The sequence below is a fragment of the Hyperoodon ampullatus genome (genome assembly GCF_949752795.1).
Source record: "Hyperoodon ampullatus genome assembly, chromosome: 15".
Classification (NCBI taxonomy): domain Eukaryota; kingdom Metazoa; phylum Chordata; class Mammalia; order Artiodactyla; family Ziphiidae; genus Hyperoodon; species Hyperoodon ampullatus.
Genome location: NC_136928.1, coordinates 37,352,697 through 37,379,271, shown reverse-complemented (window position 1 = coordinate 37,379,271; position 26,575 = coordinate 37,352,697). Strand labels below are relative to the sequence as shown.

Below are 26,575 nucleotides of genomic sequence, written 5' to 3'. Positions count from 1 at the left end.
TTGTTGCTGAGCAATCCTTTGTAACACACTTTTAAATAGCAATTAAATAAATGCTTACAAACCATTATAACTAAGTTCACACAGGGACAAGCAGGGAAATGTGTCAGTGGTATTGCCTCGCCACTGTAATTTTCAGGTGCCATGGATTGTAAAATACACCCTGATTTCCAGACATGCTAAAATGTGAAAAAATGCATCCTACTGTTGGTTGAGATATCCTTACAACTGACTCAGGAATTAGCTTTGTGATCCCATCTTCAAAGTTCAAATGACTTGCCCAAGATTCTAACAGGTGCCTAGACCAGGATTCAGACCCACTTATGAGACAATTCTAGTTCTCTTTCACAATTTGTAACTGAGACATTGCCTTGTTCCAACAGTTAAACAGCACTAAACCAAACATCTCGAATGGCCAGTTTATCAGTGTGCTTTGCTGTCAAATACCTTGAGGCTGGCCTGATATGATTAACTTTCAATTAAGCAAGAAATGCCCACCCTAGATTTAATTTGCTATAGCTATCATAGTCTCATTTTGGCCAAAGCTTGGTTTCTTAAACATCCAGAACATATCAAGGTAGGCAATGGGGCTATAGGATAAGAAAATTACATGTGACCACTGTTGGAAATGGTGACAGCTGTTCTAAACCAAACATGAACTTACAGCTGATTTCAAATACAGCAAACGATTTGGATCAGTCTTGACTGATCCAAGAAAACCTCTTATTTTTAGGTCAATACCAGTGATCAAATCAAGCTTTTAACAAAGCTGAAGTTTTAAACAAAGTCCTTCAATATTCCTCTTTGAACACATTTAAAAATCTTACCATCTGTTCTAAAAAATGACTAATGACTATTTTATGTATGATTACATTCTACTAAAATGATGTTAGTTTTTGCCAAAGACCTATGAAGTTAGGAGTACAGCGATAATACCAAGTTGCTGATTCTCCACAAACATGAGGCACTTCAAATGCTTAGGTTTTAGTCTAGGTTTATAGAAGGCTAATTTAATCCTCTGGAAACAGGTTCACCCAAGTTGGTTTCCTTTTTCTACCCCCTTTTCATATTTCGTAGGCACTCTACACATTTTCCCCTCTCTTCCCACCTTTCTTAAAGGGACTACTTCCAAGGATTGTTTTACAAGAGTGCAATTAATCAAGAATATATGCAGTAGCTTTTTGCCCCTTGGGTCTCATTAAGACTAATTTTAAGCTTTGATACCCCTAGCCCCTAACCAGAATAAAGAAGATGCTTTTTAACCACAAGTAAAGGTAAAATGTGCACCAAGCTGTCACAGGAAGGACTTGTTTCTTGGGAACAGAAGGCATCTCAGGAGGATGTTCATTTTATACAAGTGCTGCCTTTACTTAATAACCTTAGAAATAATATTTAGAAGTCAACAGGTATCAAACTTCATTTAAAAATGTTACCTAATACCTAAACACAAATAACCACTTTCATTAATATAAGAATAAGTTTGAGCCAATAAAGGGAAAATAAATGTAAACCAAGTTTATTTTGCTTTTTAAGTAGTGTTCTTAAAGCACTACAGCTTGGTAAACAATGTAAATTAGTATAAGTCATCTCAAAAGCCAGAGTTTTGTTTTGTTTTTTAATGAGTTGTTAAAAAGATGCAGCCTATTCTAACAGGATAAATATTTTTAACCATTTCACTTCGAGTTAATGAAGGCTCACAAATGAGCAACACTCCTCATTGAGGAAAACAAAAAGCTGTTGTCGACAAGCGACAGCACACACACACACAAACAAAAAGAACTGTGTAAAAATAACTAACTGTGTTCCCATATTTTTTGAAGTCGCTTTACAATGGGATGATATGCACATGATCTTGCTGCAAACTTGCCAAACAGACTTGTAATACATGTAGCCTAGACAAACAATTCAGTCCAAGAGGTGCTAATTTCAGACAATGCAGCACTATAATAATCCTTTTAACAACGTAATTTATCTTACTCATTATCTTTTCTTCTAGACTGAAATACAGGCTAGAAAGAAAATGCTCCCTAATTAAAAATTGGTATTGTTTACAGGAAAAATTGTATAATTTTGCATTAGAATTTACAAGTATATGTTCAAATTGAATTTGCCTCCTCCCCCCATCCCAGCCACAAAATGGGCATGAAGTAAAATTTTTAAAAATGCCTTAATTTCCAACTTCATGCAAACTAAATAAAGATGACCAAAACAAAAGCTTAAACAATGGAAGGATATTTCACAGAAAATTTCTTATACAAAAAACACATAAGAAAAAGGGCCACTAGGTGACATTTTAATTTACAAATTGGCATCATTTTGGTCGACAAATATCCAGATGCTGTTTTCATCTGCTAACAAGTTGCAGGAAAAAAAAAAAAACAAAACAGTAAAAGAAAAAACCAAACAAACAAAAAAACAACCCAGCATGACTTCTGACTTTAATCACACATTTCTTCTGGAATTTCATGTGGATTAAGGATGCCAGGGACAGACATTTGAAGTTTATGTTTCTCTTCCTGAGCCTGTCGAAGGGCTGTTTCTCTTTCTTCCAAAAAGAGATCCGATGTATCTTCACCTGCAAACTCCTGTGGAAACAGATAGTTGAAATGTCAACATACTTTAGTAAACTTCAATTCACAAAATGACTCGCCTTTGGGAAAAAAAAAGTGTAGATAAGCACCTCCCAGTTTACACAAACAATATAATTTATCCATCAATTACTGAGTTTAAATTATGGTATATTATTTTTATAATTCTACACAATTGAATTAAAAACCAAAGGTGTTAGCTGAGGGGAAAAAAAGATTTCAAAAGAGGGATAGTATAATGCCATATACAAAATATACTCCATAAGCAACGATACCAAGAAACACTAATGATCAAGTTTAACTATAATTGTCCTCATAGCGGTGTTTCAGACAATTTTCATCCTTTATACACTCTCTACTTTATGAATTATTTTTTTATTTTTTATTTTTTTACTGATTTTATATTTACAGTAAAAAAAAAAAAAACAAAAAAAACCACACAAACACAAACAAAAAACAAAACCCAACAACAAAACCTTTGGATTTTGCAGGGGAAAAAAACCTGAATATCTTATGTGACCAATTCTTTTTTTTGCGGTACGCGGGCCTCTCACTGCCGTGGCCTCTCCCATTGCGGAGCACAGGCTCCAGATGCACAGGCTCAGCGGCCATGGCTCACGGGCCCAGCCGCTCCGCGGCATGTGGGATCCTCCCAGACCGGGGCACGAACCCGCGTCCCCTGCATCGGCAGGCGGACTCGCAACCACTGCACCACCAGGGAAGCCCGTGACCAATTCTTTAATAGACATAGATAACTCATCAACTACTTATGAGTTTCACGGTACTTTTTGTATTTCTTTAAAGCATGATGATACAAGAAAAATCGCTCTTCCCATAAGTAAATGGAGCATTCTAACAGCAGTAAAAATAGGCTGGTATCTGCTAATTATCATGTTCCCCCTAAAATGAATTCCTTACTAACAAAATGGAAAATACCAAAAGGAACTACCAATGTGCTTCTTTCACCCATTCCACTCCTTTAAAAATACCTATGGGATTCAATCACAATGTTGCAATAGATATTCTAAAATGAATTATATTAATAAAAAGCTCCCCTGAACATTTCAAACCTATCTCCTCTTCCTGGCCTTGATTTGAAAGTGTTTCTTTCTGTAATCAGTCTCAAAAGAGGAAGATTACACATATTTTAAAAGCCCACTCATTTTGCACTACAAAAAGTGGTCAAGTCAATTCTGGATGCAAGAATTCAATCAGTATTTAGTCAATACTTTTGCAACTGCAAATAAAATACATACCTTTATCTGTACCAGGAAATCCCTAAGATGTTCCTTGAATGCAGGAATATCCTGATTTAAGCTGAAAAGTCCCGTCACAAAGAGCTTTACTTGAGCACTGCAAGTCAAAACACAATGATTAATTAATTGCTTTAAAAAAAAAACTTAAAAATTTAAGTTTATTAAAAAGTCTATTTATACTTACTCCTGAAGATGAGGGAATGCAGACTTAAGAAGATTAGCCACATATTCCTGAATAAACATTTGGTTGTTAACTGGATTTCCAGGATTTAATGGTGTACTTATTTTTCCTTCTTCGACCAAATTAAACATATATGCAAGGATAGATGCATGCATTGTCAAACCTGTTGATAAGAAGGACAACATTAACTCCAAGATGTAATAGCAACTGGAACACATACTTTTATGGCTTTAAATTCTTACCAGCAGTATGTGAGGTGTCTGTCACGACAGAAAAGATATGCTGAAGAATATCACAAAAATAAGTTTGATAGAAACTCTGAGCTGCAGCTTCTTCTTGTGCAACATTTTGTAAGAGTGTAAAAAGTATCTGTAAGCCTAAAATACACATAATGCCAACAACGTTATTACATACTGACAACATTCATGATAGTGTTTCAGCTATTAAACAATTCATTCAAAGTCCATTCGCCCCTCTTTTTTTGCTAATGACAATTATTTGCCTAAATTATCTTGACTCAGTAATGGAGTTAAACTGGAATCAAAGTCTGCTAACTTACAGGCTATAATCTAACCATTACCACCTTTCCAGTATTTCTGAAAGTTTAGTTGATTCTCTCTACATCCACTCCAAAAGCAGTGCAACTGAGTAGATTTTTTCTATTACATAAAACAGTTACTATTTAAAAGGAAAACAAACCCTCCAACTATAAACAGTTTTTTTTGTTTTATCCTTAGTTAACCCTCGGTGCCACAGAGCAAAAGCATAGGGGGAAAAGGAAACACTGGTGAGGATATGGGTGAGTGATGTTCTTTCTCCCTGCCTTGAATCTTATGCCCATCTCCCCGTAACTCAATTCTGTCTATGAACTCACTCTGGATCTGATTAAACTGTTTATAGGACTTACTCAGACCTATCTACACAACTGATGCATTCAAACAAAACCATGACAAGTGAAGTGATACCTACTTGTCTACCACTATACACCTACCTGTGTCTGTAAACGGATTGTGGGTTGGTAGGCAAATGAATAAAGAACATCGTTTCTATGTATTTACCTGTATCTGCTACATTCCTCATAGTATGTTTGAAAGCCCAAATGATGGAATCCAAAACAAGTTTAAACTGTGCAGGTGGAATAGCCAGGAATGCTGGGAAACAATGAGAATTGACAGCCTGAAGTAGTAAGAAAAAGTTCGTTCTGTGCTCAGGATATTCTTCAAAGTCCTAAAAACAAATAGTGGGAACAAAAGTTTCAATGCCTGAATTATGTTAAATGGAAGGGGGAAAGCAAGCCCTAATTCAGTATAAATGTTTGGAGTTGTTAGTGGACCCCATAAGATGTGAAAGTCAAACTCAAAAGCTAATAGAATTCACCTGTCAAGAAAGACAAAATTACTATTTATTAGACAAATGAATTACCAAAGTGAAGGAATACAAGTTCACTTTTTTATAAAGAGAACTCAACAAAACCCACATAAAGACCATCATATTTTCTATTAACTCTGACACTGTTACTACCACATTTAAGTGACTTTGAGATCACTAATACAGATTAGAAAAATTGTTATCTACTGTGTAAATGTGTACACTTACATGTACATTTTTTCTTTTTGATTAATACATTTTCCCATTCCTTATAAGCACAGACTACACTTTAAAAAGCCAGTGACTAAAATGTAGCAAGTTTTCAACAAATGCAAGCTGCTATTTGAATAAACAATCTATCAAATTTACTTTTGTAAATTTAAAAAACAAGTATTTTTCTTATCTAGAAGTTCAAATATTTAATATCAGAGCCTAAAGTTTATGCTGTACTCATACACAGCCATCATTTATGCTTTTAAAAGTGAAAAGGACATAATGCAGAACCTCCCATTATATAACTGAAATGCAAATCACATACCTTATTTATCATATTCAATGTGCATTCAAAAACAGCATCAAATATTTGAGGTATTTCAGCTGTTATATGTCCTCCTAACTTGTTGACAATAATAGCCATAGTACTAAGCACTTCTGGTTCTCTAGCAGCTGGGACATTTCTCTGGTAATCAATGAGAACTGCATCCAACAGAGGAGGAACAAAATTTTCAGCTACCTGTTTAAAAAAAACAAAAAAACAAAAAACCACAACTTTTCAATTTTAATGTAGGCACTTGCTAACTCTTATTAAGCAGCTAGGTCAATGTCATCTGTAAGACTTAATCTAGGTTGATCATCTGCTGAAAACTGGAAATTCCTGTGCTTTAAAAGTTTTTGTATATTAAAACCTTACCAAGAGAAAGTGAGAAATCACAATAGGCTGAGAAGGGCCATGGACACTGCATAGTTTAAATCTGTAATTATTAAAGGAAACTGGGGCCTGACGCTCTAAGTATTGTGGCGGGACCAGGATTCTAGGAATACTGTGTGTATGGGATGGGTAACCTCAAGGTAGAGCCCTCCTCACCAATACTGTACCAAGGTACTCATATCTAACCAAAAGTAGACACCCAATGATTTTTTTAATTTAATGAATGCTTGTTGATATTTTAATAATCAGAAATAATAACCATCACTTACTCTCAAAGAAGGAACTGGACTATGCCAGAAAGACTGTGTGAGGGTTTCCAAGATTCTCAATAAATAGTCTTAGTAAGGCGTAACTTCTATGCTTTTAATAGGTTCTCCATTAAGATGTGCACAATAAATATAACCATGTTTCATTTAACTGAAGATTACTAGTTAGTAGCGTCCCACCATACAAAACAAGTCTAGTTAAGATTTGAAGGATAAGCACAAAATTATTTTTCCTTTTACCTACTTGGTTTCTCTTAACTAGAACTGATTCTCACTTCTTTTTCTTCCTTCAAGTTTTATTGAGACATGATTAATGTATAGCGCTAAGTTTACTTACATACATGAAATGATTATAAAATAAGTTTAGTGAACATCATCATATAGATACAAATAGAAAAAAAAATTTGTGATGAAAACGTTTAGGATTTACTCTTAACAAACTTTCTTATATAAGGTAACAGCAGTGTTAATTGTATTTATCATGTTTGTACATTACGTTCTTAGTACTTATTTATGTTAAAACTAAACATTGTATCTTCTGACTGCCTTCATCCAATTTCTCCTCCCCTCATTCCCCCACCTCTGGTAAACACAAATCTGGTATCTTTTTCTATGAGTTCGCTGTATGTTTGTTGATCTACAACACGATGTTACTTCCTGTTACACAGCATAGTGAGTGATTTGGTATTTTTATACATTTCAAAATGATCACCACATTAAGTCTAGTTACGATCTGTCACCATAAAAAGTTATGAGTTATTGACTATATTCTCCACATTATACATTTCATACCCATGACTCATTTATTCTTTCCTCCCCCACCCTCACATTTCTACTCTTAACACTGAAATAATTTATTTTCCTACATACTGGATCTGAAGTGTTTGACTATCTTTGAATTCACAGCCCCAAACCTCAACATAAACGTTAGTTGTAAAACATAATGAGACCCTTCTTCTTATTACCACCGATACGCCTGAAATTATTGCCTAAGTTGTTGTAAATTATGAACTTCTCAATTCCTTCAATTCATCCTTTTTACTTTCTAATTTTAAATACAGTTCTGATCTCATACATAATACATGTTTAAAACCTTTTGGTATTTAAGCTTGATACCTTGAGAATTTCCTAAAAAAATTTCCATATCAATAGGAACAACAATGAAAGTTCAACATTACGAAAGTAAGTTGCACAGTTGTCAGTGCTACTTCCACACAATAGTGATAAACAAGATAGGATTTTTGGTAATGTTCCCAGGATCCAGAAAATGAAAGGTATACAATAACTAAACATAAATCTCATTTTCCCCAAGTTGAGGCATATGGAGCTGGTTTAGTTTCCGAAAACCATTTAAGACTAACAGGAGGGCTTCCCTGGTGGCGCAGTGGTTGAGAATCTGCCTGCCAATGCAGGGGACACGGGTTCGAGCCCTGGTCTGGGAAGATCCCACATGCCGCGGAGCAACTAGCCCCATGAGCCACAATTACTGAGCCTGCGCGTCTGGAGCCTGTGCTCCGCAACAAGAGAGGCCCCCATAGTGAGAGGCCCGCGTACCGCGATGAAGAGTGGCCCCCACTTGCCGCAACTAGAGAAAGCCCTCGCACAGAAACGAAGACCCAACACAGCCAAAAAAAAAAGACTAACAGGAATAAGAGAGCAAAAGGGACTTTCAAACTCTCAACTAGGAAAGTGCTTACTGCCCCCCCACTGAAGAGGCAAACTAATGACAGCTTTGCAAATTGCTCTCAAAGCCATGAGGAAAACAAAAATTTCATCTGAACTCTATCCATGGAAAAATAAAAACGACCCAATCATCTCAGCTATCTTGTTGCATCACCAACGCCCCCACCACTAACAGCCATTTCTTTCGAAGATGGTATATATCTTATCATTTTAATGTACTCAAGGACTCCACTAAATAGAATGTTATAAAATAATGCCAGACGTAAACATCTAAATTACCTTTGAAATAGCTAAACGCATACAGAATATATGCACATTCCAGAGAATGCAGCATCAACTTTAAAAACAAAAAGCACATCTCACTTACCATCTGTGGATCATTGGACCGGCTCACCCAACCAGATATTAACTTTAAAGTTTCCCTTTTTACTGTTCGCATACTTCTAATCAATGGTTGCTTTGTAACCATCTCACCTAAAAAATACAATCAGGTGGAATCCAACTTAACAACTAAAATTCTACACTGGCAGTTACATGTACTTCAGATATTATTAGTTCCCATTTACCATTAGAAAACTTAAAAGACAAGAGTACACAGATGAATTTCCTGGGAAAATAAACTAAGACTAATTTTATAGGGGAAAGGAGCCTGTGAGTGGTTAAAAAAATTGTCTAGGATTGCCTGAAACATGGGACGGATTAATTTAAATCTGCGAGAAGTGCTGAATGCTTATGCCAAGGCAGTGAATGCAGAACTGACTTATTAATACATCATTCCATAAGAATTCAGAATCGCTTACCATTAGCTTGAATAGCTGCAGAAATATTTTCACTGAGGCACTTGTATACATTAAGCATATCTAAATAAATTCTCCCAAGCTGAATCACAAACGGGTGTCCAACCGCTTTGCAGGCTCTCACATTTGTTTTCAATATGCTACCAAGTTGCTTGACTGTTTCAGGATCTTTAAGTATATCCACATTCTGCGAAGGACAAAAAACAACTCCATTTAACATATGAGAATTATTCTTGTAGCTAAAGCAAAAAACATTACACCCACATTATTCCAAAGCACCATGACATTTATGTTAAATGGTGAAACTAATGCAAAAGTCTTTACTAAAAATAGAGCAAAATATTCCCAATTTTCCATCAAAACAGAATAAAAATATTACAATTTTTTCAATGTGCAAAAGTACACATAAAAGTACTTATGGATCAGATATACATGTCAAAGGTACACAATTTACTACTTCTGTAAATATAATTTTCTCAATTTCTATTAGAACTTTCACAAAAAGTAATAAAACTTACTTTCGTTGCTTGCTGGATTATGCTATCCCAAACCTGATTAGGAAGTAGCATGTATTTTTCTATCAAATGTTCTTGTACTGTTTGGTCTGTTTGTGCACCAATCATGTACCCCACAGCTTCATAAAATGTATGGACCTATGTTAAAAGGCAGACATTTTACTTGCATGCATCATAATAAGGAAAACCACACACAAACAATCCACATACACACTTAAACTAATTTTGTTAAAGTGTCAGAAATAATTTATATTAAGTAGGAAAACAGCGTAACAAACTTTTGGTTGAATTTCTGCCTCACTATAAAAACCTAACCACAGAAACACTTGAACTGAATTCAAGAGTGGCTTTCTTTCTATTCCCATTAATAAATTCTCATTAAAACAGTAGTTACTTTCTAAGAAAAATATCCTTGCTGATCCACATACCTGTTGAGGCTGAAGATCACAAATTATAGTGTTAATGTTGTTCAAAATCTCATCAATAAATGGCATTACTTCTCCAACCTGAACCTGAACAAAATGCCTGCGGCACTTTTGAGCTATTTTAATGAAAGTATCACAAGCCATGTCCTGGACTCCATCATGGGTCTCTAAAACAAAAACAATTATCAAAAAAATTTAAGAAATATTTTCCATTTTTTATTCAGCAAAAGTAACTAAATAAAATATATTAAGCAAATAGGATTTACCATGCATGAATTCAAAGAGCTTGTTAACTACAGTCTTCAAGAATTTCCAGTGAGCTCTTAAAAATCGTGGATATTGACCTACTATGTACATGATATTTGATGCAATAATAGCTTTATTATCTTTGCCTCTTTTCTGTTCACATAATCCTAGTAGATCCTGTAAAATAAGACAAATTTCAGTCATTTGTAATAAAATACACTTAGCTCAAGTTCCAGTTCATACCTATCTCTTACATACCTTTATAACAGTAACAAGAAATCGTTTTTCATCCTCTTCATGCATTGCTCCACTAATGGAGCCTATCGCCCAACACAATGTATTCAAATTTTTCCATGACCACTCCGTACCATTCACTTGATTGTGAAGCTTCTCAGTCATTATTCTTTCTGTATCTACATAATCCAGATGAGTAAGATAAACTACAAGGAAAAAAATTCCAAATGTTTCAAAATGCAAAAAGATTTTTACTAAGACTAATAGCACATTAATAAGGATGGCTATTAACAGACTGAGAACCTAAGCATGCCATATTTCCTAAAAAATTATTTCCACCCCAAACTGAATTACAAAGATAAAAATTAAATTAACAGTATTTATTAACTTACCTAATGTTTCTCTCATATTCTTATACAAATTTATGGAATCTGTATCCTTCATGAATTCTCTTACAACTTCTCCCTGATCATTTTCTACAACTAATACTTCCTCTGGTTTAGCCATTCGACTAACCATCAGTAAACGGACCTATTCAACGATAAACAAGAGAAACAAATCTGTTAGATCTTTGAAATCAGTCACATCAAATGTAACCCCCACTCCCACTCAACACCAACATACCAAACAAAATTATTCCCACAATATAAAAGAATAAATAACATGGATAAAAATCAATTGTTAACTTTCTTGCATCCCTAAGAAACTCACAGGTGGTGCTTGGATAGATTTAGCCAAAAAATAAAAGCCAGTATTCGCATTTGGTCCCCCAAATCACAGGAAGCACATTCAACCATCCACTACTGTTACCTTGGACAACACAGGCAAATACAGCTGCCTCCTGGGAGGAACATCAAAATGTTGACTTCCAGATAGCAATGGAGAGGCAGATGTTGAGAATGGGCTCTCTCTATAGAGTTCAGCTGCCAGGTGATTCCAGTACTCAAGACAAATCTTAAAGATTTCGGTTTCCTCTACTTCGGATACCAACAACATATAATGAAGAGCCTACACAGGAGACCAAAACTATTAAAACAATCCTTAGACGTTACTAACCAACCTAACTGCTTTCCATTTGCTACGTTAACGGGAAATAAAAACTCATGTTGCATTCTGTACAATTCTGACATTTCATTATTCATCAAATAGACAACAGAAATTCTCTAGGAATAACTGTGCTTTCTTCTGACATGTCCTAGGACGCGTCAAGAAACTTACGTGATTGTAAAAAGGTATGGACGTTAAAAGACATTTGGTAATAGCAAAAAGGTAGAAATAATCCAAATGTTCAACAGATGAATGGACACAAAACTCGATGTTTATCCATACAAAGGAGTATTATTCAGCCATGAAAGGGATTAAGTACTTATACATGCTATAACATGGTAACATGCTAACTGAAAGAAACCAATGACAAAAATCAGTATGTTATGATTCCATTTATATGAAAGGTTCAGAATAGTTAAATCCATTGAGATGTAAAGCAAATTACTGGTTGCTAGGGACTGGAGGGTAGAGCAGATTGAGGGAGTGACTGTTTCAATGGGTACATCATCCTTTGTGGGTGATGAAAATGTTTTGGAATAGGTAATGGTTGACAACACCGTGAATGTACTAAATGCCACTGAATCAAACAATTTACAATGGATAGTTTTATGTTATGTGAATTACATCTCAATTTTAAAATAAGGTCTTTAAACTTTTCATCTTAGAAATGACAAATCTGCACATGCTTTAGGAATTTAATTTTCATTATAAATTATTGATCTGGTATTGAGTAGAACACAAAAATCCTGACACTTGGCTTTTAACAACTATAATTCAGAAGTGACAACATATATTTATACTGCACAGACAAGTAACAGGTAAGAAGATATGTTAAAAGGTATAGGAATTTTTAGAACAAAGGCGTACTTTAAGTTTTTATTATTAATTTCAGAAGCCAAAGGCTCCAGAAAGCCTACCTCCATGAGTGTTTCCCTGAGATTTAATCTTTTTTCTATAAGTTGACCATGTTCTTTAAGAAAGGTGCAGAGAAACAAACTGAGATTTTGAATAAAGTTCTGTTCATCATCCTTTCCATTCGAGTATGCAAGTCGAATATTGGTATTTAAAGGAAGCATCTGCAAGATTAAATATGGATAAGCCCTTCATTTTAAAAACAACAAAGATACTACATTTAAGTTCTAAATTTCCACCACCCTTTTACTAATTTTAAAATATACGGAGTGGGACTTCCCTGGTGGTGCAGTGGATAAGACTCCAAGTTCCCAATGCAGGGGGCCCACATTCGATCCTTGGTCAGGGAACTAGACATGTATGCCACAATAAAGAGTTCACATGCCACAACTAAGGAGCCCGCCTGCCACAACTAAGACCCAGTGAAACCAAATAAATAATTTTTTTTAAAAAAAAACAACAAAAAAACCATATGGAGTTAAAACAGCTTATTCTTCCCTAGAATGCCTTGGTCTATTATATCCCTTTTTGTAACTTTCTGTCTTAATTTTTTATTTTTTTTAAAGTTGCAAGTAGTAAAATTTCCTCAAAGATTATGCTTTGAAATATTCCCTACATCAGAGTTTTCCCACCTAGTGTTATTAAAAATGTAAAAAGTTGATTCAGATCACGAACATATATAGTAATGTAGTTTTGTGATTAACCTTCTAGATAATTTCATATACACCTAGTCAGACTAACACTTGGCTAATGCCTTCATTTAAGAGATGAAAGGTCAAAGGCAGAACTGATATTAAACTCCAGGATACCAAGCCTCTAAATTCTGTAGAAATAAATTACCATGACACTCCCAGAACATTTACTTCAAGGAATTTTCAAAATGTTCATAAAAATTTCTTACCCTTCATTTTATATAATAAATATACAATCACATTACAGCTCATCTATTTATGGTAAGCTGTGCTGAAATGGTTCAACTCAAACCCAACATTTTCTAAGGCACTAAAATTGTTTAGTCAGTTTTTAAAGGTGTTGTATTACCTGTTTTAGCTGCATCATTGTCAGCGTAAATAGCGTTACAAATTGTTCCTCATACTGGCTTACACTCACACCAGCGATCTCAGTGAGGCACTTCAGAGAGACATTTCGAAACATTGGAACATTCAGGAACTATTTTAATTTAAAAAAAGGGGGTGGGGGGGGGAAGGAAGCATAAAATTAAATGGCTTGAAGCACTTAAAATTAACAATTAAAAAAATAAAGGATTTAAAAATCAGGAACACAGAGGAAAAATATCAGGCAAATAGGTGGTGATAGGGTTTTTTTTTTGGCACATATATTTTAAGGAAATTTCGTTATCCATCCAATAGACAGTAAATGCTTTAGGAGTATACTGTGCTTTCTTTTGATGTGTCCTTAGACACCTGGAAAACACAAAGTTGCTTAGAAACTTTCCCCACGATCTATTACATGACTTTTAAAGACATCATGTTTTCTGTATAATCTAAAAAGATTTTAATTGTTTAGGATTTTAAGGGATGGGAAATATACCTAGGATTAATAAGGTGTGGAAAAACTGGCTCTTTCATATTTAACTGTTGAGAAGGTATAAAAATAGCCTCCCATTAGGGGGTGGCAATTTGGTAAGCATCAGAAGCCTTAAAAATGGACATACCTATTGATCCAATACTTACACATACTAAAATTTATACCAAATAAATATTTGGACAAGTGCATAAATGTCCAGTATTTCCTGCACTATGTTGACAATGGCAAACAATTTAAAATAAACCGTCTATGGATAAAATGGTGGCTCTAACATAGTAAATTCAGATTAGAATATGACCATATCAAGCCCTCAACTACAAAGCCCCAAACGTAAGTTATAATAGTCTGCTTGATTAAATACATAACTTACTCATTTTATCTGATTAGAAAACATCTGGAAATACAACCAGTTGGTAACTATCTCTGGATGAACAATTGTAAGACTTTACATAAGTATTACATGCTACTGCAACTAAAAGGAAACCAAATTCATTATTAGTTGTTCACATAGAATTTGGGAGACTGCCTGGTATGAGTGGCAGAATCATAAAATTCTGACACGGTTTTTAAGAATTAGAAGCTGAAACTACAGAAAAGTTCTTCTGAGCAATTTCCTCATCTCAGAAACAAGGTTGATTATGGCTGTGAATGTGGAATGGTTTTAATATTCAAAAGAGCATTACAAATTAACAAAATACACACCACTATCCAGTGATAAATATAACTGAAATGTATTCACTATACCTTATAAATTAATGTGCTGATTAACTTGGTCTCAAAAATATATCCAAGCGGAATCCAGTTAAGAAATCTGAGCAACGTTTCCAAAGTTGCATGTACAAGTGGAGCATTTTGGGAATTTTCCTACAACAAAAACATGATTGTAAATTATCATCTTCCTATATAATTAATTATTTTTAAAAATGAAATTAAAAGCGCTTACCATCACAAACTGACAAAGCTGAAAAATTTGTGAGAATTCATTGCACATGCTAAAAAAAAAAATTGATCAGTTTAGAACACACATAGAAATGAATACTGTATTTACATACTAACATTTCAGCAGCCACTGAAAACTTGAGTTACCTCTATTTATAAACACAGATATCAATAACTTCATCGAAAGTTACAAAGCTATTAAAACTATGTGTAAATATCTCTTAAAACCCACCTATAAATAGCACTTAATTTCATTTCTTGAAGGTTTGGTTTTCATGTCATCCTTACTCTATTTGAATAATTTCAATCACATCACATCTTTTATTTATTCTTTTAAAATTTGGCCACACCGCATGGCATGTGGGATCTTAGTTCCCCAACCAGGTATCAAACCCACGCCCCCTGCAGTGGAAGCGCGGTGTCTTAACCACTGGACAGCCAGGGAAGTCCCTCAACCTAGTCTTTTAAATCAAGACAGTCAAAAGAGAACTCTCCAAAAGTGGTGTTCGATACATCCCCAAGTGGGATAAAGTGCGAGAAGTGGTGTTCGATATATCCCCAAACCTAAAATGTGCTTATACACCAAACCAGAGAAAAAATCCTAAATTCTGAAGTTAGTCTGAATACATAAAGGTAAAACATTACTGTTCCCTAATGACTAAACACATTTTATTACTATGTTGAAGAAAATAAAATCTGGAATGTTCCTGGTGTTAACTATAGGGAAACTGATAAAATGTAGGAATATTAAGAATAAAGCAGACATCTGGACACAAGTCATATCCTTGGACCTATGATTAACTAGACATCATATAAATCAGATTCCAAAGTTTTTTGGGAATTCTTAACCTATATTCCTTCCACATGACATGCATGAAGTTAATTTTGCTGTAACGTCATACATATTTTTCAAGCCTCCATATTTAGATAAGGCCACTTTAGCACTATTTAAATTTGTAGTAAAAAAGAATTGTGTATTAACTTTTAATAATCATAGTTCTTTAATAATTTACAATCTACCTCCAAATTCCTTGAAATTACCAGAGAAATTACTTAAAAATTCCAAAACAATTACTTGCCTGTCTTTTAAATGCTTAGCTTTCACTTGAGTTATCTGTCCACTAGAGAAATCAAATACTTCTTCACTCAAGAGTTTCAGAATCACCATATTATTCTGACAGAGACTTTCACTGGTCCTACTTGCTCCAACAATGTCACTGATAAAAGTTGGCCAATGTTTTGGCCATTCTTGTTTCAGTATCTAAAATAAGATAGGAAGTGTTAATTTCATTTCACTTGTCAATGGTAAAGAAAACAAACTTCATAGAAATTGTGTGATACCAAAAGCAGGAGCAAATATCAACCACCTTTCATTTTCTTCCCCTTTATTAAGACAGGAAATGTGCTGCCCTCTATAGAATGTACAGAGTAGAAACTACAACACAAAGTTCTGTGTCTCAAATGCCCTGTTCCTCCTCTCAATTATCCTGATTCGTCTAATCTAGCTCTAATGTGTATGCATATCAATATTTGCCAGATATGTGCAAACTATCCTAAGAGACTATAAGATCTAACTCTAAATGATAAAAAGGTGATGGGCAGGGAAAGATTATTTTCTTTGGCTGGAATCTGGGCCCTGAAATATAGGTAGGGTTTGGAGATACAAATTTGGAAGGAAAGAAGCATTATAGCTGGGGACAGAATCATCTTTGACCAAAAGCCTAATGGACTGTATTCAATTTTAAGGTCTGTACTGTTGATTCTGTATGCTAGGGATTTCCCAACAATATTCTGTAATAGCACCTGTTAAGGAAGAGGTAAGTAACTTAACCTCTTTGGACTCCTCCCTCTTCCCATTCAGAGATATGCTAACAACAAGAAGTCCTCAATAAAAGCCAGTTTAACTTAGTGAAAATCCAAGTGTTTAGGAAAACCCAATGTTTCTATAACTTATTAAATTAAAAAAAATTTTTCCCTCACATACTAATTAATGTTCTCAAGAAATTTTTTGGACATATTATTAAAGGTAGGTAAACTTAAAATTTCTGAAATTACAAATATAGAAAGACTAAAAAACAGGCTAATTATAGAGATTAAAGAGATGCTTGAATTTAAAGGCAATTTTTTCAATGAATTAATAAGACTGAGATAGTGGACATGGAAAGGAAACATGCACAGTATGAGACAGATGAGAAAATTTTTTTTTTAATAGATCTTTATTGGAGTATAATTGCTTCACAATACTGTGTTAGTTTCTGTTGTACAGCAAAGTGAATCGGCCATATGTATACATATGTCCCCATATCTCCTCCCTCTTGAGCCTCCCCATCCCACCCCTCTAGGTCATTGCAAAGCACCGAGCCGATCTCCCTATGCTATGCTGCTGCTTCCCAATAGCTAACTATTTTACATTCGGTAGTGTATATATGTCGATGCTACTCTCACTTCGCCCCAGCTTCCCCGTCCCACCCTGTGTCAAGTCCATTCCCTATGTCTACATCTTTATTCCTGCCCTGCAACTAGGTTCATCAGTACCTTTTTTTTTTTTTTCAAAGATTCCATATATATTCACTAGCATATGGTATTTGTCTTTCTCTTTCTGACTTAAGCATGACAGACTCTAGGTCCAGCCACCTCACTGCAAATAACTGAATTTCGTTTCTTTTTTATGGCTGAGTAATATCCCATTGTATATATGTGCCACATCTTCCTTATCCATTCATCTGTTGATGGACATTTAGGTTGGTTCCATGTCCTGGCTATTGTAAATAGTGCTGCAATGAACATTGTGGTACATGTCTCTTTTAATTATGGTTTTTGCAGGGTATATGCCCAGTAGTGGGACTACTGGGTCATATGGTAGCTCTATTTTTCGTTTTTTAAGGAACCTCCATACTGTTTTCTATAGTGGTTGTAACAATTTACATTCCCACCAACAGTGCAGGAGGGTTCCCTTTTCACCACACCCTTTCCAGCATTTACTGTTTCTAGATTTTTTGATAATGGCCATTCTGACCAGTGTGAGGTGATACCTCATTGTAGTTTTCATTTGCATTAGATGAGAAATTTTTTAATGAGTTCAATCTATATTGGAGCCAAAGAAGTGAAGGTTTTACAGTACCATATTTGATGTTTCCTACCACAGCATATTAATAATTTTAAATGCTAGACAGCAGGCTAACTATAATTACTGTGAAGATTACTATCACTACTCTGCAAGATGTTAGTTCAGTTATTCGATAAAAGTAGGTTAGACTATTTGTTCAACCACTCAGCCTGAACTGAAGCACTTAATCCTTCTCAGGGAAACAGTGTGTCAACTAAAAACTTACCTGAACAAGAATCATATTTAATTTCCCGATATATACCTTTTCCTTCTAAGAAAAGAAAAAAGTTTAGATTAAACGAGGACTTAAAATAGATACATAAATAACAAATGTAGGCAACCCACACCCTCCCAGAGAGAAAAAAAAGACTGCAGATCTATTGTAAATGATTGTGCATACATGTGTCTGTATGTCTGTGACAGAAGTGGGTTTAAGTCGAAGACCCAATATTTAAATGATTTTATACTCTCACAATAATCTGCAAAAAAGCTCTTACCTCTACACAAGTTGGGTCAGATGACGTCTTGATAATGAGGCCAACAACATATTTTTTTATCCCTATTAAAAAAAAATTATTCAACACTTTCATAGCATGCTAATACATCTTCAGGAACCAAAAAAACTGGGGGTGGGGGAGGGCAGAGTAAAGTCAGATGATATACACCTGAATCCCATCGCCAATTATGGCATTTTTGAAAAATGCCAATTAGCTTAGTGTACTACACCTTTAAATTTTTAGTTTTTGTTAAACTTTACAAAATATTGGTTTAACAATTACGAACTACTGTATTCTAAGATATTCTTTAATGTTAGACAGTCAAGTATACCAAGCTGTGATTTTTAAATTAAAAACAAACCAAAACAAAAAACCCCATAAAGGACTAAGGTATTGTTCATTTAAATAAACACATTATTTTTGTGGGTTAAAACTACAAAAACCTTGAAGACATAACTTTGTGAGCACTATAAATAAGTTTATGTAAAATATTTATAAATCAAGGACAGATGTTAATCCTTTTCAGATTTTAATTATAGCATTAAGCTAATCCTATAAGTAATTTTAACTTGTTTGTCCTACAATGTAGGAAAAAACAGAGTTAAGGAGGAAGTTTTTATTTGTAGTATTCTTCACTTAAGGGTACCTTAATAGTATAATCTGTTCTTAACAGTTAAGACTTCATGCCTTTTATTCTTTCAACAGTTGACTTCTGCCTTTGATTTTAATTTGCATCATTCAGAATTTACTTGGCATCTACCACAGCTCCCCCCAAACTTTAAAGTAATGTGGTACACTTACATTAACATACCCAAAGGGTCTGAAACAGATTCCCTAATCCAACAAATTATTATTTCCCACTACAAAGAATAAAGACTACTCTCACATCTGTTTAATAATTTAGGTTTTGCCACCAAATGACTTATGAAGATTTTTGAATTTTCAAAGCTATCTGAACTTCACAGATAAAGGTTTTGTTAAACTGTGTGTACCAAGTCTCATCTAACAAATCTACAACACTGGACTCAATATCCACTGAGAAGGAATATACTAAGAAATTTACCCATAAGGAGTTAGCCAGAAATTTAGTCAACTTGAAGGCAACAAAGTGCTTATCTGATTGTAAAACTACCTTAATATAGTAATCTTCATGAGCTAAAACAACCTTCATAAAACATTAATAAATAATTTCCTAATTGCAGAAAAATTTCATAAGTACAATAAAGCCACAAAGTAAGGGTTATTCATCAACTGAAAATGTAATGTTAAGTATTAAAAATGTTCACAATATAAGAATCATTTAAAAAACCTGCCTGCCAGGTGCCAAAAACTTAACTGTTATATACAAACACATACAATCTACTGAAAACTATGTTATTGACATTTTAAAAATTTCTACATTAGGCAAAGACCACAGTACTAATTGTTGCAGACAAGATCCACCAATGAATGAATGCTAGAACAAATGGGCAACACTTTCAGGAGAAATGCATTATCTGCATACTGTCAAATTATCTTCCCAAGATATTTTTCACTTTCAAAGTGGAAAATAGTAATCCTGTAAATAGAAAACTAGTGGGTACCAACATAACTGATAAAGATTAATAATAAATGAATAATTAAACATGTTGACATCATGTACCCCGGTTTGGCGGACTGAGGACACATCACCTGTGTGGTGTTCTTGCCCCAAAATATGGAACCCCAGTCTAATCATGAGAAAACAACAGACAAACCTAAATTCAAATACGCTACAAAATAACTGACCAGAACTCATCAGTGTCAAAGACGATAAGCAGAAATTAAGAACTGTCACAGATTAAGGAGACTAGAGACACAACTAAATAAATTGTAGATTAGGAAAAGGACAAGAGAGAAAACTTGTGAAATTTGAATTAAGGTCCATAATTCAGTTAGTACTGAACCAATGTTAAATGTTTGGTTGTGATAATTTTATTATGGTTGTCTAAGTTGTTAAAAGGATAAACTAAGAGGTGTAAGTACATTCTGACTTTTTGGGGTCAATGTTTCTATTGTCTAAAATTATTTAAAAAAAACAAGAGGCTTTGTGATCTAGATCTAGATTCAATAAAGTGATTAAAACAAACAAACAAACAAACCGACTAGGGGAACAAGTTTTATTTTAAAATGAGTGCTAAATCATACCACTTAGTTAGGTTAACCCACACAACAATCTCATGTCCTTAATATCCACTAGATCAAATCAAAACAATTCTGATACTGTTGACCCTCCTGTTCTTTACAGATGAATTACTGTCATTAAGGCCCCTAAAAAGTTAAGGAACCAAGGGGGGAAAGTGGCCTGGGGTGGGATGAATTGGGAGATTGGCATTGACACATATACACTAATATGTATAAATAGATAACATTAATAAGAACCTGCTATATAAAAAAATAGAATAAAATTCAAAAAAAATTAAGGAAAAGGGCCATTATAAACAAATAAAAAAGCACCCCTCTGAAACCTCTAATACAGGCAAAAACGTGGTTTAAACAAAACCAAAAATACATCCTACTCTCTTAGATTAAATGACTGACAATACCAATAAGACATTCAGTAGTTTTCTTCTAAATCTGTCATAAGGAACAAGAGTAGAACTACAATTCCTGCCTCTGGTTGAAACACATGAGTTTTGAGGCTTTTCTCAGCCCTCAGAGAATAAGAAAACAGGATCAAACTGATCCTTCACTCTTCTGTGATCAATTAAATCAATTAAATACCTTCTCTCCCTTTTTTTAGAGGCTTCTGAAATTCACCTGTAGGTGGAGCAAAGACTAAAAGATGAAAGCAGGAAAAATGTGAAATAAGTAGCTAAAAAACCCCCAAAAAACTACAAGGATCTCAGAGACAATAAAGTCTCTGAGACTTTAAAAAGACTTTAAAGTCTCTTAATTTAACGTCACTCTATAATGATCAGTACTTCCATCCATCCAAAGCATTGAAACTATATGTAAACAACACCTTTTTGATCAAGTACTACTGCATACAAGTGTCTGTTTAGAATCTCCTACTGCTATGTAGCTTATCTGATTAAGTACCATAACTCCTTTCCCCAAATTCCTTCCCATGGTTTACCCAGAATTAAAAAAATAAAAGCAGTTCAATTAAGAACAATTTTACAATTGTGAACTGAACCTATAAAAAAGAAATGGTGGGAGTTCCCTGGTGGCCTAGTGGTTAGGATTCCGGGCTTTCACTGCGTGGCCTGGGTTCAATCCCTGGTGGGGAACTAAGATTCCACAAGTCACGTGGCACGGCCAAAAAAAAAAAAAAAAAAAAGGGTGTCACGTATCAAGGGAGAAAAGTCAAATGTTTACAAGTAGCAGAGAAAGCTCAGCTTCTGAGATTTAACAGAAAATACTTCAATCCCAGTGTCTATTTATTCTTTGTGCCAGAAGAATTAGTCATCTGCCAGTTGCAAAAGTGACATCTATGTAAAACAAATTTCTTAAAACAGGAACTACCTTTACAAGATTTCATATCCAATAAAAGCCATACTAATCAGAAATTTTGTTTCCAATTATTCAGAAAGTATATGTGAAGAGACTAGGATATTCCTTCCAGCAGCCTTCTAAGCTCTTCCTTGGGAATAAGGAAAACTTGAAATATATATATATTAAAAAAACAAACTGAAGAATATTTCACTGAAGAGTTCTCATACATAGTTTGTATGTCTCTGACAAACACAATTATGCGTATATGGTTACTAAGTTTTTCAAAGGACTCCTACAATGATCTAGCATACTTATATCCATAGCTCCCCCTCCCGTTCTTCTAAATATGAACCAAAAAATTCACCTCCGAAGTTATTAAAGTAAACCTTTGAATTATTTATTGAAAAGGAATACTTTTTTTTTAAAGGACCAGTCACATATAATTTCTTCAAAACAAGGTACACTAGTATAAAAATGCTTAACTACTCACTGGAAGGCAGCTTATGGCACATGAATGCTCTTTATCCAAGAGTTTATGCATGCATCTTTTATAATCCAACTCTATTTTCTCAAAGTCAAGAAAAATTTTGACAGTCCCATTTCAAATAAAAACAAAGTAACACCAAATAGCCTACACAATCCTGTAAGTTGATAGTATCAACATTAGCTAGCTAAAAAGCTGAGATTTAAGTAACTCCCATCTTGACTTAGAAGTTATATATCATCTTGCAAGTTAGTTACACAGCAATATTAACAATCCTATCCCCCAGGAACATCTTGCAAATATTAGATACTTAATGATAAGGTAAAAGAAATGCATAACAGAATGTGATTCACTAAAACCCTTTAAAATGAGAACTTACTGACTGCAACATACTGATGGTGAAAACTAAAATATGAGTTAAAAAGTTGCAGTCTCCGGGGCTTCCCTGGTGGCGCAGTGGTTGAGAATCCGCCTGCCAATTCAGGGGATACGGGTTCGATCCCTGGTCCAGGAAGATCCCACATGCCGTGGAGCAACTAAGCCTGTGCGCCACAACTGCTGAGCCTGCGCTCTGGAGCCTGCGCAGCTAGAGCTCGTGCTCCACACAAGAGAAGCCACCGCAATGAGAAGCCCGCACACCGCAACAAAGACCCAAAGCAGCCAAAAGAAAAAAAAAAAGTTGCAGACTCCTATCTCTTGCTTTCACAGTGGCTAATTTTCATACAACACAGAAAATGCAAAGCCTTGATACACTCTTACAAAAGTAAAGCTACAATCAGACAAAACTGAGTTAAATCCAGTCCCAACCATTGTGCAATACTATCCAATCAAATTCACTTTAAATATTTGTTTACTCTGTAATCACATCCTTCCATCAAAGCCATGTATAACTGAAACTTCTCTTCTTTCACATTTTAAAATATTTTACAATGTTGTTAGTTTGAGGTGTACAGCAAGTGATTCGGTTATATAGAAATAATATACACATCCTTTTTCAGATTCTTTCCGTTATACCTTATTATGAGACATTGATATTCAATACAGCACAATATATGTGCTATACAGTAGGTCCTTGTTTATTTTATATATATAGTAGTGTATGTTAATCTCATACTCCCAATTTATCCCTCCCCCCCCTTCAGTAACCATAAACTTGTTTTCTATGTCTGAGTATTTCTGTTTTTTAAACATGTTCATTTGTATCAAATTTAAAGATTCCACATGTGATACCATGATACTTGTCCTTCTCTGTCTGACTGACTTCACTCAGTATGATATCTGTAGGTCCATCCATGTTGCTGCAAGTGGCAATATTTCATTCTTTTTATGGCTAAGTGATATATTTCATTGTGTGTGTGTGCATGTGTGTGTATACACACACCCACACCCACCCTCCACATCTTCTTTATCCATTCATCTGTTGATGGGTGTTTAGGTTGCTTCTATGTCTTGGCTATTGTAAATACTGCTACTATGATCACTGGGTTTCATGTATCTTTTTGAATTAGTTTCCATCTTTCCTGGATATATGCCCAGGAGTGGAATTGCTGGATCATATGGTTAACTCTATTTTTAGTTTTTCAGGAACCTTCATACCGTTCTCCATAGTGGATTACCAATTCACATTCCCACCAATAGTGTAGGAGGGTTCCTTTTTCTCCACACCCTCTCCAGCATTTATTATTTGTAGACTTTTTTGAGGATGGCCATTTTGATTGGTGTGAAGTAATACCTCATTGTAGCTTTGATTTTCATTTATCTAATAATTAGTGATACTGAGCATCTTTTCACATGCCTGTTGGCAAGAAAGAAAGGCTCTTTTCCCACGTCATACTGTTATTACAAACATCTGTCCATTTAAACCACCACCAATGATCATCAGAAAGATAGTCACTAAAATACAGCTATCTGTCCTCTTTACTTTATTGTCCAAAGGAATGCAGAATGTTCCTACTCCTCACTCAATAAAATACTCATGAGAATAAACAGCAAAACAAGAAATGAATAGCTTAAAAAACCTCAAAAGCAGGGGTTCTTAACCTAGGGTTCCCATAGATAGGCTAGAATTAGACTATAACTTATTGCCTATATGTTTAGTAGTTTTAAGAGGAATGGATCTTTATTTATTACCCTTAAAAGGGTTTACAGCCTAAACAGATAAACTCTAAAATATATACAGCAACTAAAATTTTAGTAAGTTCATAGCATCACTATTTACAATACACAAAATTTGGAAACAACCCACGGATGCATAAATAAAGTGGTATATACGTATAATGGAATATTCATCAGCCTTAAAAAGGAATGAAATTGTTACATACTGCAACATGGATAAACCCTGGGAACATATGCTACTGAAATAAACCAGACACAAAATACTGTATGATTGTACCCATATAAGTTACCTAATACAGGCAAATTCATAGAGACAAAAGGCATAATAATAGTTAACAGGGCCTGGGGAGAGAGTGTAATTGAGAGTTAATGTTTAATCGGTAGTTTCAACTGGGATGATGAAAAAATTCTGGAGATGAATAGTAATGATGGTTGCACAATACTATGTATTTACTTACTGACAATAAACTATACACTTAAAATGGTAAACATTATGTATATTTAATCACAACAAAACAAGTTTTTATTTTATTAAAAATTCAACAATTTTTCCTATAACAAAAGAACAATCATAATAAAATCCACACCCCTTTAATAAAATCTATAGGTGGTTCCTGTCTCCTGCATGGATGTAATAAGGTAAGGATTAGGAATTGTTAGGTCTCAAGTAAAGACCTCTTATGGAAGTTCCACAGAACTAGGAAACTTTGGGGGGATCAAATGGTTACCTTAACCTGAAGTGGTGGGAAAATACTTTCTGTCAATTATGTATGATGCTGAAATGCAAAAGAACATCTTGAAAAATAGTGCCTTGTTTTATTAGATAAAATGTAAATTTAATCAATATTATCTTTGCTTTATTATCCCATCATGTTATAAAACTGGCAAAAATACACGAATAGGAGTGCCTGTCACATCTGCCATTAGACTGATATTTTAAACATTACATTCTATGAGGGGAAAAAAGGAATTTCTCATGGATTTGCTTAAGAGCCAAGGGCTTAAAGAGCCCAAACACTTAAATTTTCTTTTCAAAATGACCAACAAAGGAAACAACTATCTCTGTTCAACAGGAAGTAACACTATCAACTTAAAATAAGTAAACATACATACAGAGATGTTAAGGATGCTCAACAGCAGAAGTCACAGTGAGAAACATTTATATATGTACCATAGTGGCTAGAATTAAAAACACTGACCATACTAAGCTTTGGTGAGGATGGGAAGCATACTGCTACTGAGAATGTAAAGTGATACAACCATTTTGGAAAACAGTTGGGCAACTAAAAACATACACCTACCATATGATCTATCCATTCTACTCCTAGCTAATCAAGTGAGTGACAGAAAGCAGATTGGGGGCTGGGGAGGTAAAGGAGAGGGCAATCACAAAGAAGGTGGTCTTGATTACAGCGGTGTTTTCACAGGTATATGCATGAGTCAAAACGTATCAAATTGTACACTTTAACACACACAGTCTATTGTATATGCTAAATATACCTTAATAAAACTTAAAAAAGCAAACAATTTTTAAAAGCCAGTATTGCTTAAAGGCAACAAGTTAAACATGTGATATTCAGTACAATTAGAGACTTTAAGCATGTGAGTGACCTGATTTAGTTCTGTTCTTTAAAGTATCATGCTAAATCCTTTGTTGTGAATATATTACAAGGGACACACATAAATGGGTGTTAAGGAGCCCAGTTAGGATGCTATTGCAGAAATTGCAAGGTAACCTGAGACTAGTATATGATTACTTGGTGAAATGGAGAGAAGTGGGAGTATTTTCATGGAAAAAGGCTGGCAACATACATGTTGTGTTTATCCATAGTCAGCACCTAGATATGCAGAGGGCTTTACACACATTACCTCTTATATCATATCCCAATAACCATGCAAGACAATCAAGATAGTATGGCTTTATCACTTTGAACCTTTTCTTCATAAATTCACCTCTCCCCTTTTCAATGTCAGCAAGTTTGTATAT

The 26,575-nt window shown here is 34.5% G+C and overlaps 1 protein-coding gene across 2 annotated transcripts in view; it reads right to left on the bottom strand.

Moving 5' to 3' along the window:
* Nucleotides 1-2,276: 2,276 nt before the first annotated feature.
* The window catches only part of XPO1 (exportin 1), a gene marked incomplete at its 5' end in the record, with an annotated part of 38,223 nt that continues 13,924 nt past the window's right edge, over nucleotides 2,277-26,575 (bottom strand). The window contains 21 exons of one of the 2 annotated variants that reach the window (XM_079720835.1): nucleotides 2,277-2,582; nucleotides 3,842-3,938; nucleotides 4,026-4,185; nucleotides 4,265-4,399; nucleotides 5,081-5,249; nucleotides 5,929-6,123; nucleotides 8,635-8,741; nucleotides 9,068-9,251; nucleotides 9,583-9,717; nucleotides 10,008-10,171; nucleotides 10,271-10,427; nucleotides 10,509-10,690; nucleotides 10,877-11,015; nucleotides 11,295-11,492; nucleotides 12,449-12,607; nucleotides 13,485-13,613; nucleotides 14,736-14,855; nucleotides 14,935-14,983; nucleotides 16,010-16,191; nucleotides 18,263-18,307; nucleotides 18,534-18,595. In XM_079720835.1, the coding sequence (XP_079576961.1) occupies nucleotides 2,436-2,582; nucleotides 3,842-3,938; nucleotides 4,026-4,185; nucleotides 4,265-4,399; nucleotides 5,081-5,249; nucleotides 5,929-6,123; nucleotides 8,635-8,741; nucleotides 9,068-9,251; nucleotides 9,583-9,717; nucleotides 10,008-10,171; nucleotides 10,271-10,427; nucleotides 10,509-10,690; nucleotides 10,877-11,015; nucleotides 11,295-11,492; nucleotides 12,449-12,607; nucleotides 13,485-13,613; nucleotides 14,736-14,855; nucleotides 14,935-14,983; nucleotides 16,010-16,191; nucleotides 18,263-18,307; nucleotides 18,534-18,595 (2,915 nt within the window). In that variant the 3' untranslated portion in view covers nucleotides 2,277-2,435. The remainder of the gene's footprint in view (nucleotides 2,583-3,841; nucleotides 3,939-4,025; nucleotides 4,186-4,264; nucleotides 4,400-5,080; nucleotides 5,250-5,928; nucleotides 6,124-8,634; nucleotides 8,742-9,067; nucleotides 9,252-9,582; nucleotides 9,718-10,007; nucleotides 10,172-10,270; nucleotides 10,428-10,508; nucleotides 10,691-10,876; nucleotides 11,016-11,294; nucleotides 11,493-12,448; nucleotides 12,608-13,484; nucleotides 13,614-14,735; nucleotides 14,856-14,934; nucleotides 14,984-16,009; nucleotides 16,192-18,262; nucleotides 18,308-18,533; nucleotides 18,596-26,575) is intronic. The other variant, XM_079720836.1, reaches the window with a different exon arrangement.